Below are 21,083 nucleotides of genomic sequence, written 5' to 3' on the forward strand. Positions count from 1 at the left end.
AAAGAAAACACATACAATCTTTGATCAAGGAAAGGAAATATCAGGAGTTCAGGCAAGAAAACTAGAAAAGGATAAGGCCTAAGTAAAAGACGTGGATACCCCACAAGGGAGTGGGGACTTCTACTGGGAGCGGTCAGCTCATTAAGAGGGGTCTGAACAGCTGCAACTCATTCTGCCAAGCAATGAAGCCTCGAAGAGAAGTGATCAATTCCTGCAAGCTCTAGGGCTCTCTTGGCCACAGGTTGGAGGCAAGAGTATCCAGCTGGACTCTGGGGCTTTTTCCAGCTCAGAATTGGAAACAGCCTTAGCCTCACAGGATTCGCTTCCTTCCAGCTCCCATTAAAACAAGACTGCAGGAGGAAGGGCATACTAAGACGGTAAGCTCCAAGTCCTCCACTCATCTCTGGCAAAGCCAGGTCCACATGATGAATGGAAGAGGCTGCCTCCAGTTTGCTAGCTTCCCTTACCCAGTGGCTCCCAGAAGATACACAGTCTGGGTGGTGACTCTGGCTAAAGGGGCCATAGGAACACAGCCATAAGAAAATGTCAGGAGACATCATAAAATGATGGCCAACCCTGTCTGCTTATTTTCCCACTGGTCTATTTCTGGGCATTTTTGCAGACTCTGCAGTTGAATAAAATGCTGAAGTCTGATGGCCGATTTTTGATACATGCAACAGATATGAGGTAAGTGAGCCTTCAATTCTTCAAATTCATAAATTTCTACTAGATCAGAGGAGACAATGAATCAGATGATATTATCTTTCAGGGCAGAGCCACATGATTCCTCTGTATACTCAAGGTTGAGTGCTAACATATAGCAGGGGCACATTAAGTATCTATAGATAGGCAAAAAGAGATTTGAACCCCTTTTCCTGATACTAGATTATTATTGAGTATAACACAAAAGCTGTTAATTATAGGGCCTCCAAAAACCATGCTTTGATAAGGTTCAGAACAACCTCTGAGAGGCTGTTGGAAGGATAAAAGCAGGCTCTAGGACCTTCCACAAATGGAGGAGCTGCACTTTTTTTTTTCTGTTCTATATACTGAGATTCTGTTCTTCTATTAAACAAGATTGAAAACTGCTGCTGTAGACAAACATAGCCCAGACTATGGCTTAAATATATAGAGAAGTGTCAAAGGGAAAAACTAAAAAAAGATAGCCAGTAAGTTCCAAATATTGTATTTTAAAGGCTGGTGCAATGCTACCATGGAATCACCAGTGGTGGGATAGGTGCACATACAGGACGAAAATAGAGAAACTAAGGGATTAGGCTGGGTGGATGGAAAAAAGAAATGTCTGCAAATTCCAAACCTTCCGCTTCTCTTGGGCAGAGCAGAGGTCCACAGGATAAATTTTGCAAGAGGCTGCCTCAAAGTGATCTTTGGAGTAGTCACTTTGTAAAAACTTTAAAGGAAAATTCACTCTGAAATGAGGTATGGCTGAAGAGAACAAATTATGAAATGGAATGTATCAAGATATCATGAAGGATTTTACCCTCTAATTTCATGTACCATCTTAATTTCCCTATATGAGGATATGTATCTTCTAATGTGGCTCTGTCTTCACACCTTAGAACCAGTTCCTCATCTCCAATCAAAGCTCCACACAACCCACAAGATTTAACTCATGTTGGCTAAGATATTGATGTTATGGCTACACAGGTCCCTCCGCTCTCCAATCATCCAACATAGGGCTGCTTGTGCCTGAATCCAAGGGCAATTGTGTGTGACCACTACCCTTTAAACCTCACCACACATATCTCAACACTTGTTCCTGAGCATGCTTGCATGAGACAGGATGTTGCTGAGGTCAAAGTGTCCGAAATATGAGGCAGAACCTAAAGGAGGATATGAAAAATTCATCTGTGGACACACTCACCGGAATCCCATTGATGCCAAGAAAGCCAGGAACTCCCATGGGACCCTAAAAAAAGGAGTAGGGAGAGGAATGTAAGACACAATCCAACTGATGTTTGTTAGACTCAGTAGGTTTGTTTATGAGAGTCAATGGCCTACATTTTTAAGAAGTGTTTCGTACCTCCCTCCCCATATTGTATTCCCTTGATTCCTACTGCAGTTCCAAGTGACCATTTACCTCTACCTAAGGCCTTAGACAGGTCTTTGTTCCGAAACCAGCTCTTTTTTTTAAGGGAGTATAGTCTAGGTTTTAAAATTAAGGCTCACTATTACCTGCTGCCATCTGGGGAAAATTGGAGAACCTTGAATGACCTAATCACAAGTTTCCCTCTCCATTATGCTTCTACAGATAAGGTCCCCTAGCCGAACAACTCTCCTTATCAAATGGACCAGGTGCAATTCCTGCTTATCCTGGAATAGCAGTTTCAATTTCTTGCTGGCCTACTGGACTATTCAAACAAGCCAATTGCATCCACCTTCCGGAACCAGGGGCACCCTGCCCTACTGATACTACAAAGTCTGCTTTGCACAGCCTTTTCTTCTAAACTCTGTTCCCAAGTGCTATCCCTATGTGGCCCTGTGTGGTGTGTGGTATCTTCCTCCTCTGAGCTGTGAGTATATGTGACTAATAAATTGCTGTCAACTTCATCTGCGCAGTGTCAGGTGTCATATCTTTAGTCATCCCCATGATCCTAGTAAGGGAATCGTTCCCTCACCAACAGGGCAAATAGAAGGTGATTAAAGTAGGCAGGGAACATAAACTGAGCTGCTGAACAGTCAGCCTGCCACCATGACATTATCACTCTCGTTTCTTGCAGCTCTTTCCCTATATTTGTGGCCTAGATTGCTTCTAAGCACTCTGACCCCTTTCTTCCCTGTATCCTTGCTTGGATTCCTGATCTCTGCTGCCCAGGTGATTGGGCTTCCGGTCCATGCACAGTTCAAACCCACTTGACTTCTTACCACAGTGAGCCCACTTGTTTAGCAAGCAGCTAATACATTTACTTTATGGTGTGCTTGCTATGGGAGTCCTTCCAGAAATGGGCTGATCCATTGGCAGGCCATCACCCATCCCATCCCTTATTAAAATATGCAGCCTGGGTGGGGTGCGGTGGCCCATGCCTGTAATCGCAGCACTTCGGGAGGCTGAGGCTGGTGGATCACAAAGTCAGGAGTTTGAGACCAGCCTGACCAACATGGTGAAACTCCATCTCTACTAAAAATACAAAAATTAGCTGGTGGCAGGCACCTGTAATCCCAGCTACTTGGAAGGTGGAAGCAGGAGAATCGTTTGAACCCAAGAAGCAGAGGTTGCAGTGAGCCGAGATCACCCCATTGTACTCTAGCCTGGGCAACAGGGCGAGACTCTGTCTCAAAAAAAAAAAAAAAATGCAGAAATGCAGCCTGGCACCAAACTACTCAGGAATGACATCATAAATGAGCAGAACTGGGATGGAGAACTTCTGATCTTTACATTTGTGGCCCATGCATCAAAGAGAAATCAAGCTTTCCTGGTCTTACCTTATCTCCTTTTGGTCCATAAGGTCCCAGAAGGCCTGGGGAACCCCTTTCTCCTTTCAATCCCGATAAACCAGTAGACCCAGTGAATCCTTGAGGACCTGTTGGGCCTTGAATTCCAATTGGTCCAGGTCGCCCCTAAGGTGGACAGAAGGAGTGCAATTAGTCAGTAGAGGACTTAGCATTAATACTTCTCATTTTCCCACGCACAAAGAGCACTGTCATCACTTCACTGAATAATTTTGGCTAAGAGATCTGTGAGGCACGCCAAAGTTCCAGACATGGATCAGAAAAGGCTATTTTAGGGGCTGCTAAGCTTATTTGGATAGAACACATTTTATAAGCACATTTAATAAGATTCATGTGCACCAAGATCCTTCAACTCTGTACTTCTTAGGAAATTAGTTATTCAGGATGGATAATATTGTCCTCTTCCTAGTTAATGCCAGACCATCCATCAGATTGTCAAAATAGTGAAAGAACAGAACGCTGGAGAGCATCATGACATTTTATAACTCACATCCAAATGGCCAACCATGTGCTTGCCGTGAAATCCAGAAATGGCTGTGCCTGAAGAACATTGCCCCGGGGGGCCAGAGTGGGCCCAGAAACCTACAAGCTGACAAACCTGCAAGAGCTCATCTTTGTTGGCAGATCCCAGGACTCCATCACTGCACCTAGTAGCAGACATTCACAGGGAAAACACACATACACACGCACATATACACACATGAATTGCGTATTTGTTCTTTCTTCCTATCCCTCTCTCCTCTCCTCTCCAATCTGTAAAGTGTTGAATGTGTAAAATACAAGAAGCCTAAGAATATCTATTAAGTATCAATTATGACAGCAAGAGGGAACAGCCTGAGTATTTTAAATGCCCTGCTTATAAAATGTCTGTAACAATTAAGTCTGAGAGTTCAGGCTGACATTTTAAAGTGGACTCAGACTGAGCATTAACCCCAGTGGGTACAACACAGGCAGGCTGGTCTATCATTTAGAACAAATCCCAGTAGGGATTGAATTTTCTTGCCAGAAAACTGAAAACCATTAGTAATACGCATTACCTCTCAGAGAACACAACACCGTATCAGGTAGAAAGTCCATTTTCATAAATGCTTCCCATCTCCACCTCTTGGCCCCTTTACTGACTGTCCATCATTTCCTACAAATCTGTGAAAAACTTCGAAAAGAAGCCCATTAAGCATGCCCTTTACTGTTCACCTTCAAGGCTTACTTTTTAAAAGGCTGAAAATGGGACAGATGCCTTATGCTGTGGCTACAGTTAAGTACTGGAGATGCAAGTGGCCACCAGCTGTGATGATCCTTTGGAGTACAATTTCAGGTGTCAATCAGGCCCACAAAGACCTATGACCCTTGCAAGGCAGTAAAAGATGTTCTGTCCAAGGAAATGCAGTTCTCTTGGGCACCACCTACCACTCAACCTTTTCCAATACCCAACATGTGGCCTACAAAAAATGATAGCTTGCAAACTGTTTAACAGGCTTCATTCTGGGAATGATGGGGGTGGAGTAAACTTTCACTTTTTAGGCTCCTACCTCCCATTGTTGAAACTTTGTTTACAGTGGTTCTGTTATTTATTATTATTGGGATTTTCACAAAATCAATAAATATGTGTGTATATATGTGTATAATGCATATTAATAACATAAAAAGAAAAAGAGCAGTACATAAAAAATAGTGCTGGGGTGCTGTTGACAATGAGTAGGAGGTCAAAAGTGTGGGCCTACATCAATGATAGACTGGATAAAGAAAATGTGGCACATATATACCATGGAATACTATGCAGCTATAAGAAAAATGAGTTCATGTCCTTTGTAGGGACATGGATGAAGCTGGAAACCATCATTCTCAGAAAACTAACACAGGAACAGAAAACCAAACACTGCATGTTCTCACTCATACGTGGGAGTTGAACAATGAAAACATATGGGCACAGGGAGGGGAACATCACACATGCGGGCCTGTTGAGGGGTGGTGGGCAAGGGGAGGGATAGCACTGGGAGAAATACCTAATGCAGATGACAGGTTGGTGGGTGCAGCAAACCACCATGGCACATGTATACCTGTGTAACAAACCTGCACGTTCTGCACGTGTATCCTAGAACTTGAAGTATAATTTTTTTTTAAAAAAGAAATAAAATGTGGGCCTAGGTTTCAAGACTGATGCATACAAAATCACAGCAAACAGCACAAATTTGGAACAGAGCCTAAGTGCTGTGGGAACACGAAAAAAGAGTTGGCAATGGAGGGTTTGTGGAATGCTCACATTTTGCCCATGGCTGGGGGAAGTCATGGGCCGCATTGGAAACGTTGGTTGGAAAGGTTCCAGCTGAAGCGGGCCTGGAAAGCACCGCAGAAAAGTCAAAGACTTGATGTGGAAGGACACAGGGAACCCTCAGAGGTTTGGGAACAGGGGAGAGTTGGGAGAAGAGCGGTCTTTCGGGGCTGAAAGTCATCAAGAAGCATTCAGGAGAACACATGTATGTCAGAATGAGGCCAGGGCTGCCTGCCTGAGGCTGGGACAAGGGAGGCAGATAAGAAGCAGCTGTTGAGGACGAGGGACCTGCTCGATGGGAGAACGGAGGGCAGGATGGGCTTGCAGAGGCCATGTTATCACTAGCAGAGAGGATCCAGTCAGGGCACTGAATGCTTGACCCAAATCCAAGCCCTGACAAAAGTTTTCCCACACCAAGGGAAGGAAGGGGAAGAGCACAGTAAATCACTGAACAGCTACTGAGAGAGCAGGTTGTGATGTGGCCCAGTCCCATCCTGCTCACACCATTAGAGAGAAGAGTCCCAGCAGCACCCAGCATAGGCACAGGGACTGGCACCCTCTACCTCTGGTCCCTTACCTTTGCAAGCACGTGCTTATCAGCAAGGGTAAGCAAGGAGGCTTAGGAGGTAGGCAACTCGAGGGCTGGGCCTAACTGGAACTCCGATTCCACGCAGAAAAGACAGGGTCCCACAGCCTGCTTCCTTTCTCCGGGCTTGGTGGGCATGCAGAATTTCTTGACTCCCGTGTTCCAACCAGAGAGCTGAAAGGAACTCTCCTAAAGAACTCACAAATATTTTTAAAATTCTAATTCTTTTTCTAAATGGGAGTTTGAAAAGGCACCCCCTAGAGGAACGTGCACTTCTGGACTGGCCCCGGGTTCCAGCTTGGGTTGGTGGGCGTGCCAGCAGCCCAGCTTGAAACCTCTCACATTGAATCAAGGGCCAGAAGCAGGGCCTGTGGGAAGTTTCTAGGTTTCTGCTCGTCCAGAACTGTCCCCTCAGCATGGTGTGAGGCCCTTATGGAGCCTGCAGTCATAGAATATGAGACAAAAAGCCTTCCCATCCATGGATGCCCTTTCATACAGTGGCACAGAACACTGGGAACAAATGAAGGTGACTGAGAAAAAAAAGAGGGAGACCCATTTCTTCTGCGGGTTGTTTTGTCATCCAGATACGCTTACTTTGTGCTTAGAGCTGTATGATCTTTGTTCCTCATCTCTAATGCACAGGATTTCTGCCTCATTACCCATCCAGCCAAAGCTTAATATTAACTAAATCAGTGGTGAATTCCTTTCCTTTCCCACCCGACACTATCAGCGACATTTTTCATAATGGCCAGCAGAGGTCAGTGTGAGAACATAGAGACTACAGATAAGCAGGTGGGTGGGTGGGCCTCTCCCTCTACAGAGAAAAGAAATCAAACCAGTGTCAGAGAAGTCACAGAATGTTCGAGCAGGAAAGGCCCTTAGAGACCATTCAATCCAGGCTTTATTTTATACATGGGGCTGGGGGGTGGGGGGGTGGAGGGGGAAGGCCGAAAGAGGAAGGACTTGTTTAGGTCACATAGCTAGTAGGAACGGCATGGAACTAAACAGACCACCTGCTGCCAGTATGTGGCTGTTTCCCTGTTTGCCAGTGGCAGATGTCTTAGGGGGTCCTTGAGGCTGCCCCTCCACTACCCTGGGCCCGCCCCTGGGACTGTCCCCATCAGTAGGCTGCAGCAGCCAGATGCTCACACATTATTTCTTTCTTCCTAACCCTGATCATTTCACAGAACCAATCTGAAACACCATCACTGTTTGGACAGCTAGCAGAATTTCAATGGGCTTGGACTAATGCCCTGCCCTGATACATGTCATTTATTTTGGCAAATAGACCCAGACAGGGCAGAAGGAACTCCTCCAAGTCTTTCCAATGAGCTCTCCTGCTTCCATCTGCTCAGGATTTTAAATATGCACATCAGGGTCTAGTTCTCAAGGGAATGAGTTGGGACTTGTGCTTAAGGCCAGGAACCGCAGGTCTGCAAACACAGCCCAGGCTGGCTGCCTCCTGCCAACCACAGTGAGTTGGGATCAATGTGCAGTTTAAGGTGGCCTCTGATCAGACCCAGATAACTAGGGTAAAAGACCCAGAAATGGGGCTGCCTATAAAGTAGTAGACATATGTAGAAATATCATCGAAGAATCTTAAAAGCATATGCCTCACACTAGACAGGACAGTGAAACTGGTGGAGGGGGCTGACTTTTCATGACTTAGTCCCTTTCTGCCTTTTTATACCTCCGTTAAGGTTCCAGTGTTCTTCTCCCATAAAATTAACATTTGTTCCTGAGGAAGAATCTGAAACTGGTTCCCACTGAGGCGTTAATGACTGACAACTTAGAGCTTTGCTTTTCCCAGGGGGATTTGTAAAGCAAAGCATTAAGCTAGGGGATGCAAATGGTATTTATGAAGCAGGGAAGGGAGAAGGGTGTGCACAGGCCTTCCTAAGGATCCAGTTGTATTGTAGAAAGTGGTGCGGTGCTGTTAGGTACACTTTAAGTGAAGTCTCCTTACTGCCAATTAAGTTATGTGACCTTGGGCAAGGGATATAACCATCTTGAGTATCAAGGGCTGAAGCGTAATAATAGCTCTTACGTTGGATTATTGTCAGCATTTAAATGAGTTAATACATATAAAACACCTGGCAGATAGAATGAAAGCATCAGTTCCCATTTTCCTTTAGGCATCATTTATGGCAAAATGGAGAGTTTAGGATTGGGCACTCAATGCTCCTTCTCTTAAGTTTCAGTTGGAGATGCACAGACATCATTGAGCAACCCTCTTTGGGGGCAGAGATGTGTGCTTGGGAATAGATGAGCATGTATGCCAGCACCCCACATCTGTGAGAGCATTTCTCCTTTTACATAGCACTGGTGTCCTGGTTCTCCTGGGCACTTGGCTTCTCAGTGTTTATTTTTCCTCCTGAAGGGCCTTAATCTACATACTAATGACTCCCAAATCTGAACCTCCAGCCCAGATTTCTCTTCTGAGTGTGCCAGATCCTTATAGTCAATGACTTATAAGAGATCTATTCAAATAGATATTCCAACTCAAACCCAACATGCCCCAAACTGAACCACATTGGCTTCTCCTCAACCCCATTCTCCAAACCAGCTCCCTTTTTCTGAGTTAACTCAGTAAATGGCACCATTCATAAAGTTGATCAAGCCAGAATCTCAGGGGTCCTTCAATGACCCTTCCGTTCCCTCATCTCCCACATCTGATCCATTAGCAAGGACTGTGAATTCTACCTCCAAAATCTAACTGAAACCTGTTCATTGATCTCTAGCCCCATGGTCTTAGTTCAAGTCTTTCTCATCTCTCACCTGGAGTGTTGCCACAGTCTGCCAAATGGTCTGTGACCTCCAATCTTGCGTTACTCTCTCCTAACCTCCTACCCCAGGGCCTTTTTATGTGCTTTTGTATATGGCTCTGCTCTCCTGGCTACCACTTCTGTATCTTTCGGGCTCTAACCAAGATATCAGCTTCTCCAGGGAGCTTTCTATGATTACCCCCACCCAACTGTGTGGGCTAGGTTGCCTGTTTATGTGTCTATACCTCCCAACAGACTGAACTCCTTGAGGACAGGGCTTATGTCTTACTCTTTACTGAATCACCTGTGCTCAGCACTATGCCTGGTACACAGTGGGCATCAGTAAATGTTTGCTGAGTAGAGAAATGATTGAGAAATGACTGAGAAGCCAGTGGCCCAGGTACAGCAGTATCTTGTTTGGAAGTCTAAATAGTGTTGAGGAAAAAAGTCAAACTCTGTAAAATATTTGAAGAGATTTATTCTGAGCCAAATATGAGTGACTAATGGCCCATGAAACAGCCCTTGGGAGATCCTGAGAACATGTGGCCAAGGTGATCAGGCCACAACTTGGTTTTGTACATTTTAGGGAGACATGAGATATCAATCAACACATGTAAGATGTACATTGGTTCAGTCTGGAAAGCTGGGACAACTGGAAGCCTGGGGCAGGGTGGAAGGCTTTCAAGTCATAGGTGGAATAAAAGATTTTCTGATTAGCAATTTGTTGAAAGAGTTATTATCAATAGAAGAGAATGTCTGGGTTATAATAAGGGGTTGTGGAAACCAAGGATATATCATAATAGATGAAGCCACCAGGTAGCAGGCTTCAGAGAGAATAGATGGTAAATGTTTCTTATCAGACGTAAAGAGTCTGTTCTATCAGTAACTCCAAAAGGGAGGAGAGTATAATGAGGCATGTCTGGTTCCTTGTTCCTAACATGGACTGAACTAGTTTTCCAGGTTAGCTTTGGAAAGCCCCTGGCCAAGAGGACAGATCCATTCAGATGGTTGGGGGGGGGGCCTTAGAATTTTAACTTTAATTTATGATAGTTGCAATAGAGTGCAATCAGGAAACATTTGATCACAGAATCACTGAAAAGAGAGCTGCATAAGACTCAGGAATGGATCCAGTTCAGGATGGAGAAATTGAAGGGCAGAAAGACAGTGGGACTTACCAAGGTTCATACAACATCAACTGTAGACTTTTAAAACAATACCTTTTAGAGCCTTTGAAAACAGAAATGGTCTACATCTAATGTAGTTTCTGGGCATTCTTTGCTCTCTGAGATCTCTGAGTGAAATGGCTTTGATTCTCATCCTGAATGGAATTCATCCATTCAACAATGATTTATTCAGCACTTACTCTGTGCCAGGCACAGAGGTTAAGATGGCAGGTAAGATATAGTTTCTGCATTCATGAAACTTATAGTTATGTTATCCCTTGAGAACGGATGATGCATGGCCCATCACCAACCTAATTAAACACTTTTCATCTCATGCTGAGTTTTGTGCTTGGCAAGTATGAATATACATGTAGGGGGTGAGAAGGCAATACACAAAAGAAACACACTGCATGGCCCATGCCCTCAAGGAACATTTAAGCTTGTTGGGGGAGATAAGGCCATATCACAAAAAGTATTGGCGATAAGGTCATTGTATTAAAGGAAAGAGATTTAATTGACTCACAGTTCAGCATGGCTGGAGAGGCCTCAGGAAACTTATAATCACGGCAGAAGGGGAAGCAAACATGTCCTTCTTCACATGGTGGCAGCAAAGAGAGGCACAGAGTGAAGGGTGGGGGAAGCCCCTTATAAAACCATCAGATCTCATGAGAACTCACTCACTATCAAGAAAACAGCATGGAGGTAACCACCCCCATGATTCAATTACCTCCCATTGGGTCCCTCCCATGACGTGTGGGGATTACGGGAACTACAGTACAAGATGAGATTTGGGTGGGAATACAGCCAAACCATACCAGTCATATGCAATGCATTTTAAAAATTATACTGTATATGCCACAAGTCCAAGAGGAATTCAGAGACGTGTGAGTTGACAATGGAGCAGAGGGCAAAGAAAGACCCAACAAACTGTTAGTGAATGCATTCTAAATATGAAGAACAACATGTTGATGGGAATCAGCGAGTTCTGTAAGCAAGGGCCAGTCAGAAGCCTGGATCTGGCTGGAGCAGAGGTGAGATCACAGAGAATCAGTAAGAAAGGGCAATAGAGGATAACCTACAAAAATTTATAGATGCTGAGGTGTTTAATCTGGTACATTAGCATGTTTTGTTTTAAACTTTAGTTTGGCTTCCAGTTTCGTTCAGAATTTAGTGAAGTGACATGATGTGCTAGCTAAGTGTACAGGGTTCAGAGCTCAAAAGTCTAGGATTCAAATTCCCTCTTCACCACTGTAGGACTTTGGGACAAATGGCATCTTCAAATTTCTTCAGCTGTCAAGTGAGGATAATATCAGTGTCTACTTCATAGGGTAATTATGAAGATTAAATAAGAAAATTCGAGTAGATCATTATTTTCGCTCCTTAGCATGCATCAGACTTACCCAGAGGTGATTAAAACACAGATTGCTGGGCTCCAGCTCCAGAGTTTCAGATTCAGTAGTTCCGGCTGGGTCTAAAAATTTGCATTTCTAACGAGTTCTCAGGTGGTGCTGACTCTACAGGATCAAAGACCACACTTGGAGAATCCCTGTTGTAAATCATTTAGCATTGCACCTTGCATATATTAAATGTGCAATAAAAGTTATTTGTTGTTATTGATGTATTATTATTTAGCAAATGATTATGGCTTGTGCAGGTTTGGAGTTCACAATCTCTGAAAGGCCCTCAGCATTCCTTTATCACTATGACTTAGGGCACCTCTTCTTCTTCCTCATTATGACACACCACAAGAGGAAAGGAGTGGATAGAGTAGCAAGACTGGAGACAGGGAACCCCATGAGGGGGCTATGACCTCCTGAAGAGAAATAATGGTGACATGGACTAGGTTCATGGCAGTGGAGACAGGGAAAAGACATATTTGAGAGGTATTTCAGAGGCTAAAAACTATAAGGCCTTAGTGCCATATTGGAACTGATGACTAAAACAGAGGAAAGTGCAAATGATGACTCCAGTGTTTCTTGATTGGGCAACCGAGTGGATCTCTTTGATGACAAGAGAGAACTTAGAGGAAGAAGAGTCTTGGGTGGAAGATGAGGAATTCACCTTTGGACAGGTGGAATTTAAGATGCCTGGGCAAACATCTAGGGAGATGTTTAGCACATTTTTCCCACAAAACAGGAAGATCTGAGGAAACAGAGTGAGGTTTGTTCACCACTATATCCCCAGAGATGCAGTATTTGGTGTGCAGTAGACACACAAAACATAATTGTGGGGAAAATGCATAATTATGAAATGAATGAAAATAGAGAATTAAATATGCACTTCGGAATCTTTGAGAAGACCACTTCCAAGTCTCATTTGCTAGGAGCAAAATGGAATTAAAAGAATGTCACTATCCTAAAAAACTCCTTGTGGCCTTTTGAGAAGGGGGAGCAGAGATCCTTGACCTCCAGCCTAGAAAGAAGGTGGCTTGATTTTTACAATTTGTCTTTACTTTACAACTGAAATTCTCATTTCAGCTAGTGGGTGGGGGGAAATGAAAGAACTTAACAAACTTTACCTGAGTAGCTAGGGATCTTTTTCCTAGCAATGAAATGTGGTAAGAAAGATACTAATAATAACACCCCCATAAGCAGAATATTTAAACTTCACAGCAGTTTTCTTTTCACCATTCCTTCGGATCATCACAATACATCCGCAAGGCAGGCGAAGGACACAAAGCTGCAAAGCAGTTAGCCAACAGGCTGGCTAATGTCACACAGCTGCTCAGTGGAAGAGTTACGTCAGAGCCTCCCAGTCAACTCTGTGCTCTTTCTGTTGAAACAAACGGAGATGAGTATCCATAGAGCCATAAACTTCACTCTCCTAGTAACAGCACTAATGAACTAGCATTGCCGGCAGAAGTAAATAAAAAAGAAAGAATGCTGATGGTGAAGAATGTGTCTAGCATATGGCAGGTAAAGACGCATATCATGCAGATATAGAGACCTATTTTTTGGCTCAAGAAGCTTTGGATCAGCTTGATAATGTTAACATCACCTACAATTCGCCAACAAGAGCAGTGATCCTTTCCATCTACATACATACATACGTACATACATGCATACATACATAATACATACATACATACATAGTGACTGATGTCCTGCAAAGGCAATTTTCAGGTCTGCCACAGCTAATAAATAGTATCAGATTCTCCCCCTCAACACTCAAATGGAATCACATTTCTTTTCTAGTTCTTCATCTATAATCAGCGTTTGAAGCAGCCAGCTCAGGCATGAAGACATGCATCTACACGTTTTGTTTTCAAAGATACATGCACCCATTCCACTGGTTATTGTCAGCATGTTGAAATTTTTAGGAAGACATATCCCGACTGATAAAGTTAACTCTTGCTAGGCAAGACTTTGCATCCATTTCTTCTACCTGTTTACTCATATTTCTCTTCTAAAACATAATAATAACTTTCTTTTACCAAGAGTTTATAAAGTGCTATTCCTTAAATTCACCTCCTTTAATCTTTTAACACCCCCAACAGGTGGGTATTAATCTCATTTTACAGATGAGGAAACTCAAATACAGAGAGATTAAGGAACTTGCCAGAGATCACACAGCAAGCAACTGGTGAAGCCAATTTGCTGATATCAAAGCCTCTGTTTCTTCCACCAAGCTACACTGTCTCTGCATTGACTGATGCTCTGAACGCAGAGACACAAACCCATAAACCGGAGCAGTAAGAGCTACACTGCGGAGAAAATATTGTTATTTTCATTGATACCAAAGCAATTTATCTCAATTTACCCACACTTTTCATTGGAATAGTACTCTTTAATAGAAATCTACTAATATAATTAATAAATTAAGAAATAAGATGCACTTCAAGGAATGGCACTCCCAAGAATTTAAAAGATGGGGGATTTCTTCTGGTTCCACAATTAAAGTGGTCTTCTTACCTGGTCAGTGGGTAATGGTTAGTTTATCTAGGCTCTGGTAGACAAATTCTGATGTGCTATGAGTCTCCAATGCTAGCATATTAGTTTAGTGGCAGAAGGAATATAGGCACAGTATGCTGACTTGATGGTCATTAGGTTGAGCAGAAATTGGAGAATTAGTCTTTAGACATGTCATATTTCCCTTACCCCTGGGAAATGTCAATAATTGTTAAAATAGGATGAAGTGGAGATGTCGAGATAGAGGCAAATTCATGGGAGAATCTTCAGGTCTCCCTTTCCTCCATAACACATTCATAAAACTATTATCAGGAACCATACCAAACTTCCCCTTTGTGATATTTAATGGGAATTGCAAGAATACAAAATCACATAAAACTGTAAATATGATCAATAGTTGGACATAAAAATAAAAACAGAACAACTAAACACCTTTGTAACTATTATAAATGGTTGAATGAGCCCCCTATCCCTTGGAATGGGCATTCAGTCTATACAAAGATCCCCAGTGTGTACCGAGTTTCCAGACTGCATGAGAAAATAAACACAAGTTTACTTGGGATGAATTTAACCTAAAACTAATATACCTGTTGGAAAAACATGAAATACTTAATTTGAGAATGATTTTGATTTGAAAATTTTCTAGCAAACTTGATGTCACCTTTGCCTCTTAAAAAAGTCTCCTGTTTGAAGCAGAAGTACAAGAGTTAGATTCAATTCCCTGCTCCAAACTTCTAGCTGTATGATATTGAAAAAGTTAATTAATCTCTAGGCCTTTGTTTTCTCATCAGCAAAATGGGGATATTACTTGCTCTACCCATTTCCTAGGTTGCTTTGAGCATCAGTTGAGACAATGCATGTGAAAAGGAGCTATAGTTTCATTCCACTGACAAAACTTTGCTTTTGGAGAAAAGACTCGAATAACCAAACTCCAAATGTCCACCAAACAAACAAACAGACCTCATTTGCTGGACTCATGAGGCAGTAAACCCTTAAGGAAGAGCTTTCAGTAGAAAAAAGATTGAATAAAAAGAGGAGCAGAATTTAAAGCTGTGAAAGATGGGAGCAAATTGACTGTCTTTCACAGGAGTCTCATTACAGTTTTAAAATGATTACATCTACATTATTACAAATATATGGGTTATTTAAAAATACATGGTTTAATTACAATCTGGAGCCAATCTTTTTCTTTTAGTTTTTCTAGCAAAACACAGCTATGGTTTTATAATAAAAATCAAAGTGAAACAGGACTTGCCAGAAATTCACTTCAGAGCATTTTTTGCTGTAGTGTATCTATTCCATTAGACAAGGGAAACTTTTGGCATTTTTCTCTGACATAATATATTGCCCATCATTGATATGCTACACAACCTTTGGTCCAATACTGAGCTGGTGTGAGCTGATTGCTTCTGGATCAATGTTGACTTCCCTGATTCTCTGGTGAAAAGCCATCAAGGTTTGGGAGTGAGAGGTAACTGGGAGCAACCAACTACTATTCCATAAATAGAAGGAGTAAAAAAAGAGTAGGATCAAAGAAATTCTGTCAGGACCTCCTTGTCAGAGAACTCAGGGAGCTCTGAGATGGAAGGGCAAGGAAGAGAGGGAAGCAATTTACTTACATAGTTTCAATGCTGTTCCCATGCAAACTTATACCCCTGTATTCATTTAGAACCAGAGGAGCATTAATATGCACACCTATGCTGATAAAGGGATACACATTCCAATCCAAACACACATGCCCACAGGCACAAGAGCCTGCTAAAATGGTAGGGCCTGCTGGTACTCTGGCATAGCCTGCCATATAATCGTGGATTATCATAGACAATCATGGATTTGAACTCAAGAAGATGGGATGACACAGCTCCCTTCCCTTGACCCTCACAACAATATGTAGTAGCCCCTATGGACTAGTAAAGCCCTCTGCACAGACACACGCAGGCAAAAAGATGGGAAGGGAATGAGATCTCCACATTTGTGATATATTTTCCCTTTCCATCATGGACAGTTGGAAGCTGAGATGAGATCAAGTTCTGTGTGCAACAGGAAAGATGGGCAGTGGAGGTGGTGGCAGCTGTGGTATCGATAAAGTAGAAGCTCTAGAGCTGTTGGTGGCATCAGGTATAAGAGTTACAAGTTTACACTGGTGAAGTGCTTCAGATTTCAAAGTGTTTTCACATGTATGACTCCATCTAATGCTCATAACAACACTGTCCTCAATGTACTAGAGAAAGTAATTGAAACCCAGGGGTTAACTTGTCCATGGCCATGCAGTTTACGGGCAGCAGAGCAAGATCTTTAGTCTGAGTCTAGCAGCTTTTCCAACTATTCCCTTAATAAAGTGATGGGTCAATTCTTGGTCAAAAATTCCAAATAAAATGTCATGTAACTCCACCAAAAACCCTGGGTCTGGAGTGTATTGAATCCTCTTGACTCTTCCCTAAATTCTCCTTGCTGCCCATTGGCACCCTTGGCAATCAATTACGTAGATGCACAAAGGACAAAGAACTCAAATCAGTCTACTTGTTCCACCGACAACTCATCAGTTCAGTAAATCGATGAGGCAATTTTTTAGAGATAAATCTGGCAATTTGTTGATTGCCGACTATGCCATGGTGCAACATGCTGGAAACACAGAAATGAATGCAACATGGGCCTTGTCCTTGAGGAACTCTCAATCCAAGTTAGAAAAGAGAAGTTATGCATGCACATGAGTATATACCATAAGGCATAGAAAGGCAGGAGGGATATGATTCTCAACCCAAGGACTGTTGATGGGTTTATCTTGGAGATAGAGGAGGGCTTTTTATTCTTCCAAACTACAGAGTAGAAGAAGATGCATAAAGAAAAAGACCCAGGACACATTTTGGTAAGTAAGAGGGAAGTGGAGAATATCTATTTAAAATTGATCTCAATTTTCTCGACAAATGTAGGCAGTGAGGTCATGAGTAGAGAGGGAAGGTATTTGAGGTCGAGGATGACTGGGGAGGGCCAGAAGGAGATGCTATGGAGGATGTGGCGGGAAGTCAATTGTTAGAAAAGTGTGAAGGCCTACCAAGCAGCACTGAGAGCTCCACTGACACTAGAGAACATGTTTTTATGTGTGGAGGAACCTTCCTCAAACAATAGTTGGCAGCTTAGGAGCAGGAGGAAGCAAAGCAGGTGGTGGGGTTTTCCAGGTCTGGGCACTGGCAAATATATCAGAAGTACTGGGGCTGAGGATGCAGGTGAGGGAGAGGGGTAAGTCCAATAGGAGGAAGGTAAGAACAATGTGGAAATAGCTATCTTGGGCTCCAGGCTGGAGAGAGAGCCAGAGGGGAGCCAGCAACTCCTGGTAAACAATGATTTATAAGAGAATTTGCCCTTGCTCAAAGTGAGATGCTTGAACCATCTAGAGGTATAAATTATGTACATTTAGTACTTGAGCCTATCCTGTCAAGACAAATCTGGAGTCCGAGAGAGCAACCTGAGGATTCACACATGGGGAAAATCCACTAGACTGTTAGCAACCTCACCCCACATCTACCTCAGGCTGAAGACCTTGTCTAGCATTTAACTCAAAGAGATGGTTTCAGCTGCTGGGGAGATAATGGTGCTCCCAGGTTAGAGTCTATGGCCTGTATAGGGAGGAGAGTAGGCAGCCCACGTGTTCATAGCTCACTAAAGACTCATGTTTTGTCAGGGTTCTTCATCCTCTGTACCTTCCCCACTTTCACACCGTCATCTACTTTTGGTTATATCTCACTCTGCCCAACTGTTTCCTTAGAGTCTGTAGCAATGAAAACACTTCAAACAAATTAACAGTCCATGATCTGGTTCTTAGAGAAAGCAGAGCTAGGGATAAATCAGGAAACCATCCCTAAAGGTATCTAGATGGGAAATCAAGGAGGGGGGAAGTGGCAGTCAGAAAAGCACGCAAAACAGGCTAAATCCTAGGATCTGGGGGAGAAAAAGAGGTGAAAAGGAGTTGGCCAGACCAGGGGCCTGGCCGGATGGTGAACTGGGCAGGAAGTCCCGTGTTCTGCTTACCTTCCACCTCCATTATTGCTTTTTTTCATTCTCTAGTTTTATGAGGATTTTAAAAGCTTTTGAATCGGGTGCTGGCAATCTTTCAGAAAAAGTTAATACAGAATTCTGTAGAGATAAAGTCCCCTATGAAGGCTGCCACGGCCAAGAGTAGAAACACTTGTCCCTTAAAGCTGAGTGGAAAACAAATCTTCAAGTACTTTCCCCTTCAGGGCTTTGAGTGCTTCACGTCCTTTGGCCTGAGAACCAAGCAGCTCATCACATCCCTTGACTTGCAGACTTGACAAAGACAGGCGTCTTTGTTAGTCCAGTTTCAACCAGTCTCCGCAACCCAAGAGAAGAAAAAGTGAGGGGTTGTTATGGGGGTGGGAGAAGCTCTAGTAAGTGTATCTGAAAGAGGAAAGATCTCCCAAAGGCAAAGTTAAAGAGCACAATTAGGGGGAAGGTGCACACCAAGATACAGCAAGGCTAGCTTGCAGTGAGCACTGCCAGGTAGCTGCTCCAGGGATCCTAGCCCTTGGGACCCTACTCCAGTAACTATTCTGGACTGGTTGCTTTCCTTTCATCTTCGAAACATGCTCTGGAGTGCCTGATACTAACTAATAAAACAAACAAAAATGCTTCCTCTGACTCCCTTACTCCTGTTCCCTGTAAGCTACCATCCCATCCCTCCATTGCCTTTCCAGAACAAACTTCATCCTTCACCATTCAACTCCCACCTGTCTTTGCAAGCTTATTTTCCACAAAACACCCCTACTTGCCCTAGACTTCAAAAATTACAGTCTCCTTGCTGATACTTAAACCCATCTTGTACTCTCTCACCACCTGGCTTCCAACCAAGTTGTTTCCTCACCAAAAATACCCTTCTCTTCCAGAACTTTCTACCAAGGCTCTATCCATCTTTCAAAGCTCAGCTCAAATCTGCCCTCTTCCAAACAGACTTCTCAGATTTCCCTGGCTGGAGTTGATGTCTCCCTTTCCAAATCACTTAAAAATTTTGGGGGAATAACTCAGCTATAAAGAGCCAAGTTAATTACATCTATTAGTTCATAATAAAATGTCATCATTAGTCCATGTCCAGCTCCTCATTTTGAAAAGGTCTTTTCCTTCATCCACATCCCCATTCTCATTTCTATCCCTCTCAGGTATCTTCTTTAATATATTTGATATGAGTCCAGGATATCTAACAACTATCTCTCTCTTTCTCTTTCTCTCTCTCCCTCTGTCTCTATCATCTATGTATCTATCTATCATCTATCTCTATCATCAAACTCGATGTGTCTCTATTATCTATCTATCTATCCATCTATCTATCATCCCTCTATCTGTCTATCTATCATCTATCTTCTATCTCTATGTGTCTCTATCTGTCATCTACCTATCACCTCTCTATATCTATCTATCTATCTATCTATCTATCTATCTATCTATCTATCTATCTATCTATCTAATTTATCTATCTATCTGGTTTTGGGGGTGTGTGTGTATTTTTTTTTTGAGATGGAATCTTGCTCTGTCACCCAGGCTGGAGTGCAGTGGCGTGATCTCGGCTCACTGCAACCTCCAGCTCCCGGGTTCAATCAATTCTCTGCCTCAGCCTCCTGAGTAGCTGGGATTATAGGCGCCTACCACTATACCCAGCTAATTTTTGTATTTTTAGCAGAGATGGGGGTTTCACCATCTTCGCCAGGTTGGTCTTGAACTCCTGACCTCGTGATCCACCCACCTCGGCCTCCCAAAGTGCTGGGATTACAGGCGTGAGTCACCACACCCGGCTGTGTGTGTGTATTTTAAATTGATGTTGCTGTCTTTGGGTTATAGATCACATTCTATTTCTCATTCTTGCTCAAGAATGTCTTTAAGATCTATTATTACTATTTGCACTATTTATTGCTTCTAACCCTTATGTAATATTCAAAAGTATGCATTTACCACATTTTACATGTACATCTCTCTATGGATAGACATCTAGTTTGCCTCTAATCCCTTACACAAAAAATTCTGTGATAAACAAATGATTCTGTTATAAACATCCCCATAAGTGTCCTATTTTCAAACCACGGAGAGGTTCTGCAGGATATATACGCGGCACTGAGGTTTCTGGGTGTAGGAATACATGGTTAATACCAATGAGTGCTGTCAGATTGTAAGCTGTAACAGTTTACACTTCCATCAGCAATACATGAAAAATCATTTTTTCTCCTCATGCTAACAAACACTTGGTGTTATCTGACTTTAAATTTTTGTCAATCTGATGAGTATAACTTGATATCTCACTGATATTTTAATTTGCACGTTTCTGAATACTAGCAAGGCTAATCATCTCTTCATAGGCTTGTTAGCCAATGCAGTTTCTCCCCTTCTGTGGTCTGTCCATTCTGTGAATATGCTTTTCCCATTTTAACAATTGTGTCTTCTGCCTTTTTCTTGTCAATTTACCAGAGTTCCGTGGACATTGTAGCTATCAATGCCTTGTCAGTTTTAGACTTTGCAAATACCTTCTCCCAGTCTATCATCTGTCTGTTACCTTTGTCTATAGTGTCATTCATTGAACCGGAAGTCTTAAAATTGATGTAGTAAAATTTATGACTTTCCACCTTATGTCTTGTGGTTTGGGGTCTTATTTAAGAAGTTCTACACTATTTCAGGTTATAGAGAAATTCTCCTACATTTACAGTTTTACCTTTCACATTTAGGTTTGTAATCTATCTAGAGGTCACCTTTGTATGTGATATAGGGTAGCAGTGCAACTCTATTTTTCTCCAGATAACAGTGCTTTTCTTTTCTTTTTCAGGTAATCAAACCAAGAGGATATGACAGCATATGCTTAGCATAATGTGGTAAATTGGTGGGACTGCTCATAGTCACCCATGGAAGCCACCAGCCTGGGAGCTCTGG

The 21,083-nt window shown here is 42.7% G+C and overlaps 1 protein-coding gene across 1 annotated transcript in view; it reads right to left on the reverse strand.

Moving 5' to 3' along the window:
- The window catches only part of COL4A6 (collagen type IV alpha 6 chain), a 155,472-nt gene that overhangs the window by 61,922 nt on the left and 72,467 nt on the right, over nucleotides 1-21,083 (reverse strand). The window contains exons 3-4 of the mRNA XM_058441339.1: nucleotides 3,445-3,579; nucleotides 1,886-1,930 (exon numbers count right to left, since the gene is read on the reverse strand). Of these exons, the coding sequence (XP_058297322.1) occupies nucleotides 1,886-1,930; nucleotides 3,445-3,579 (180 nt within the window). The remainder of the gene's footprint in view (nucleotides 1-1,885; nucleotides 1,931-3,444; nucleotides 3,580-21,083) is intronic.

The sequence above is a fragment of the Hylobates moloch genome, unplaced genomic scaffold (assembly GCF_009828535.3).
Source record: "Hylobates moloch isolate HMO894 unplaced genomic scaffold, HMol_V3 SCAFFOLD_7, whole genome shotgun sequence".
In the NCBI taxonomy this organism is placed as follows: domain Eukaryota; kingdom Metazoa; phylum Chordata; class Mammalia; order Primates; family Hylobatidae; genus Hylobates; species Hylobates moloch.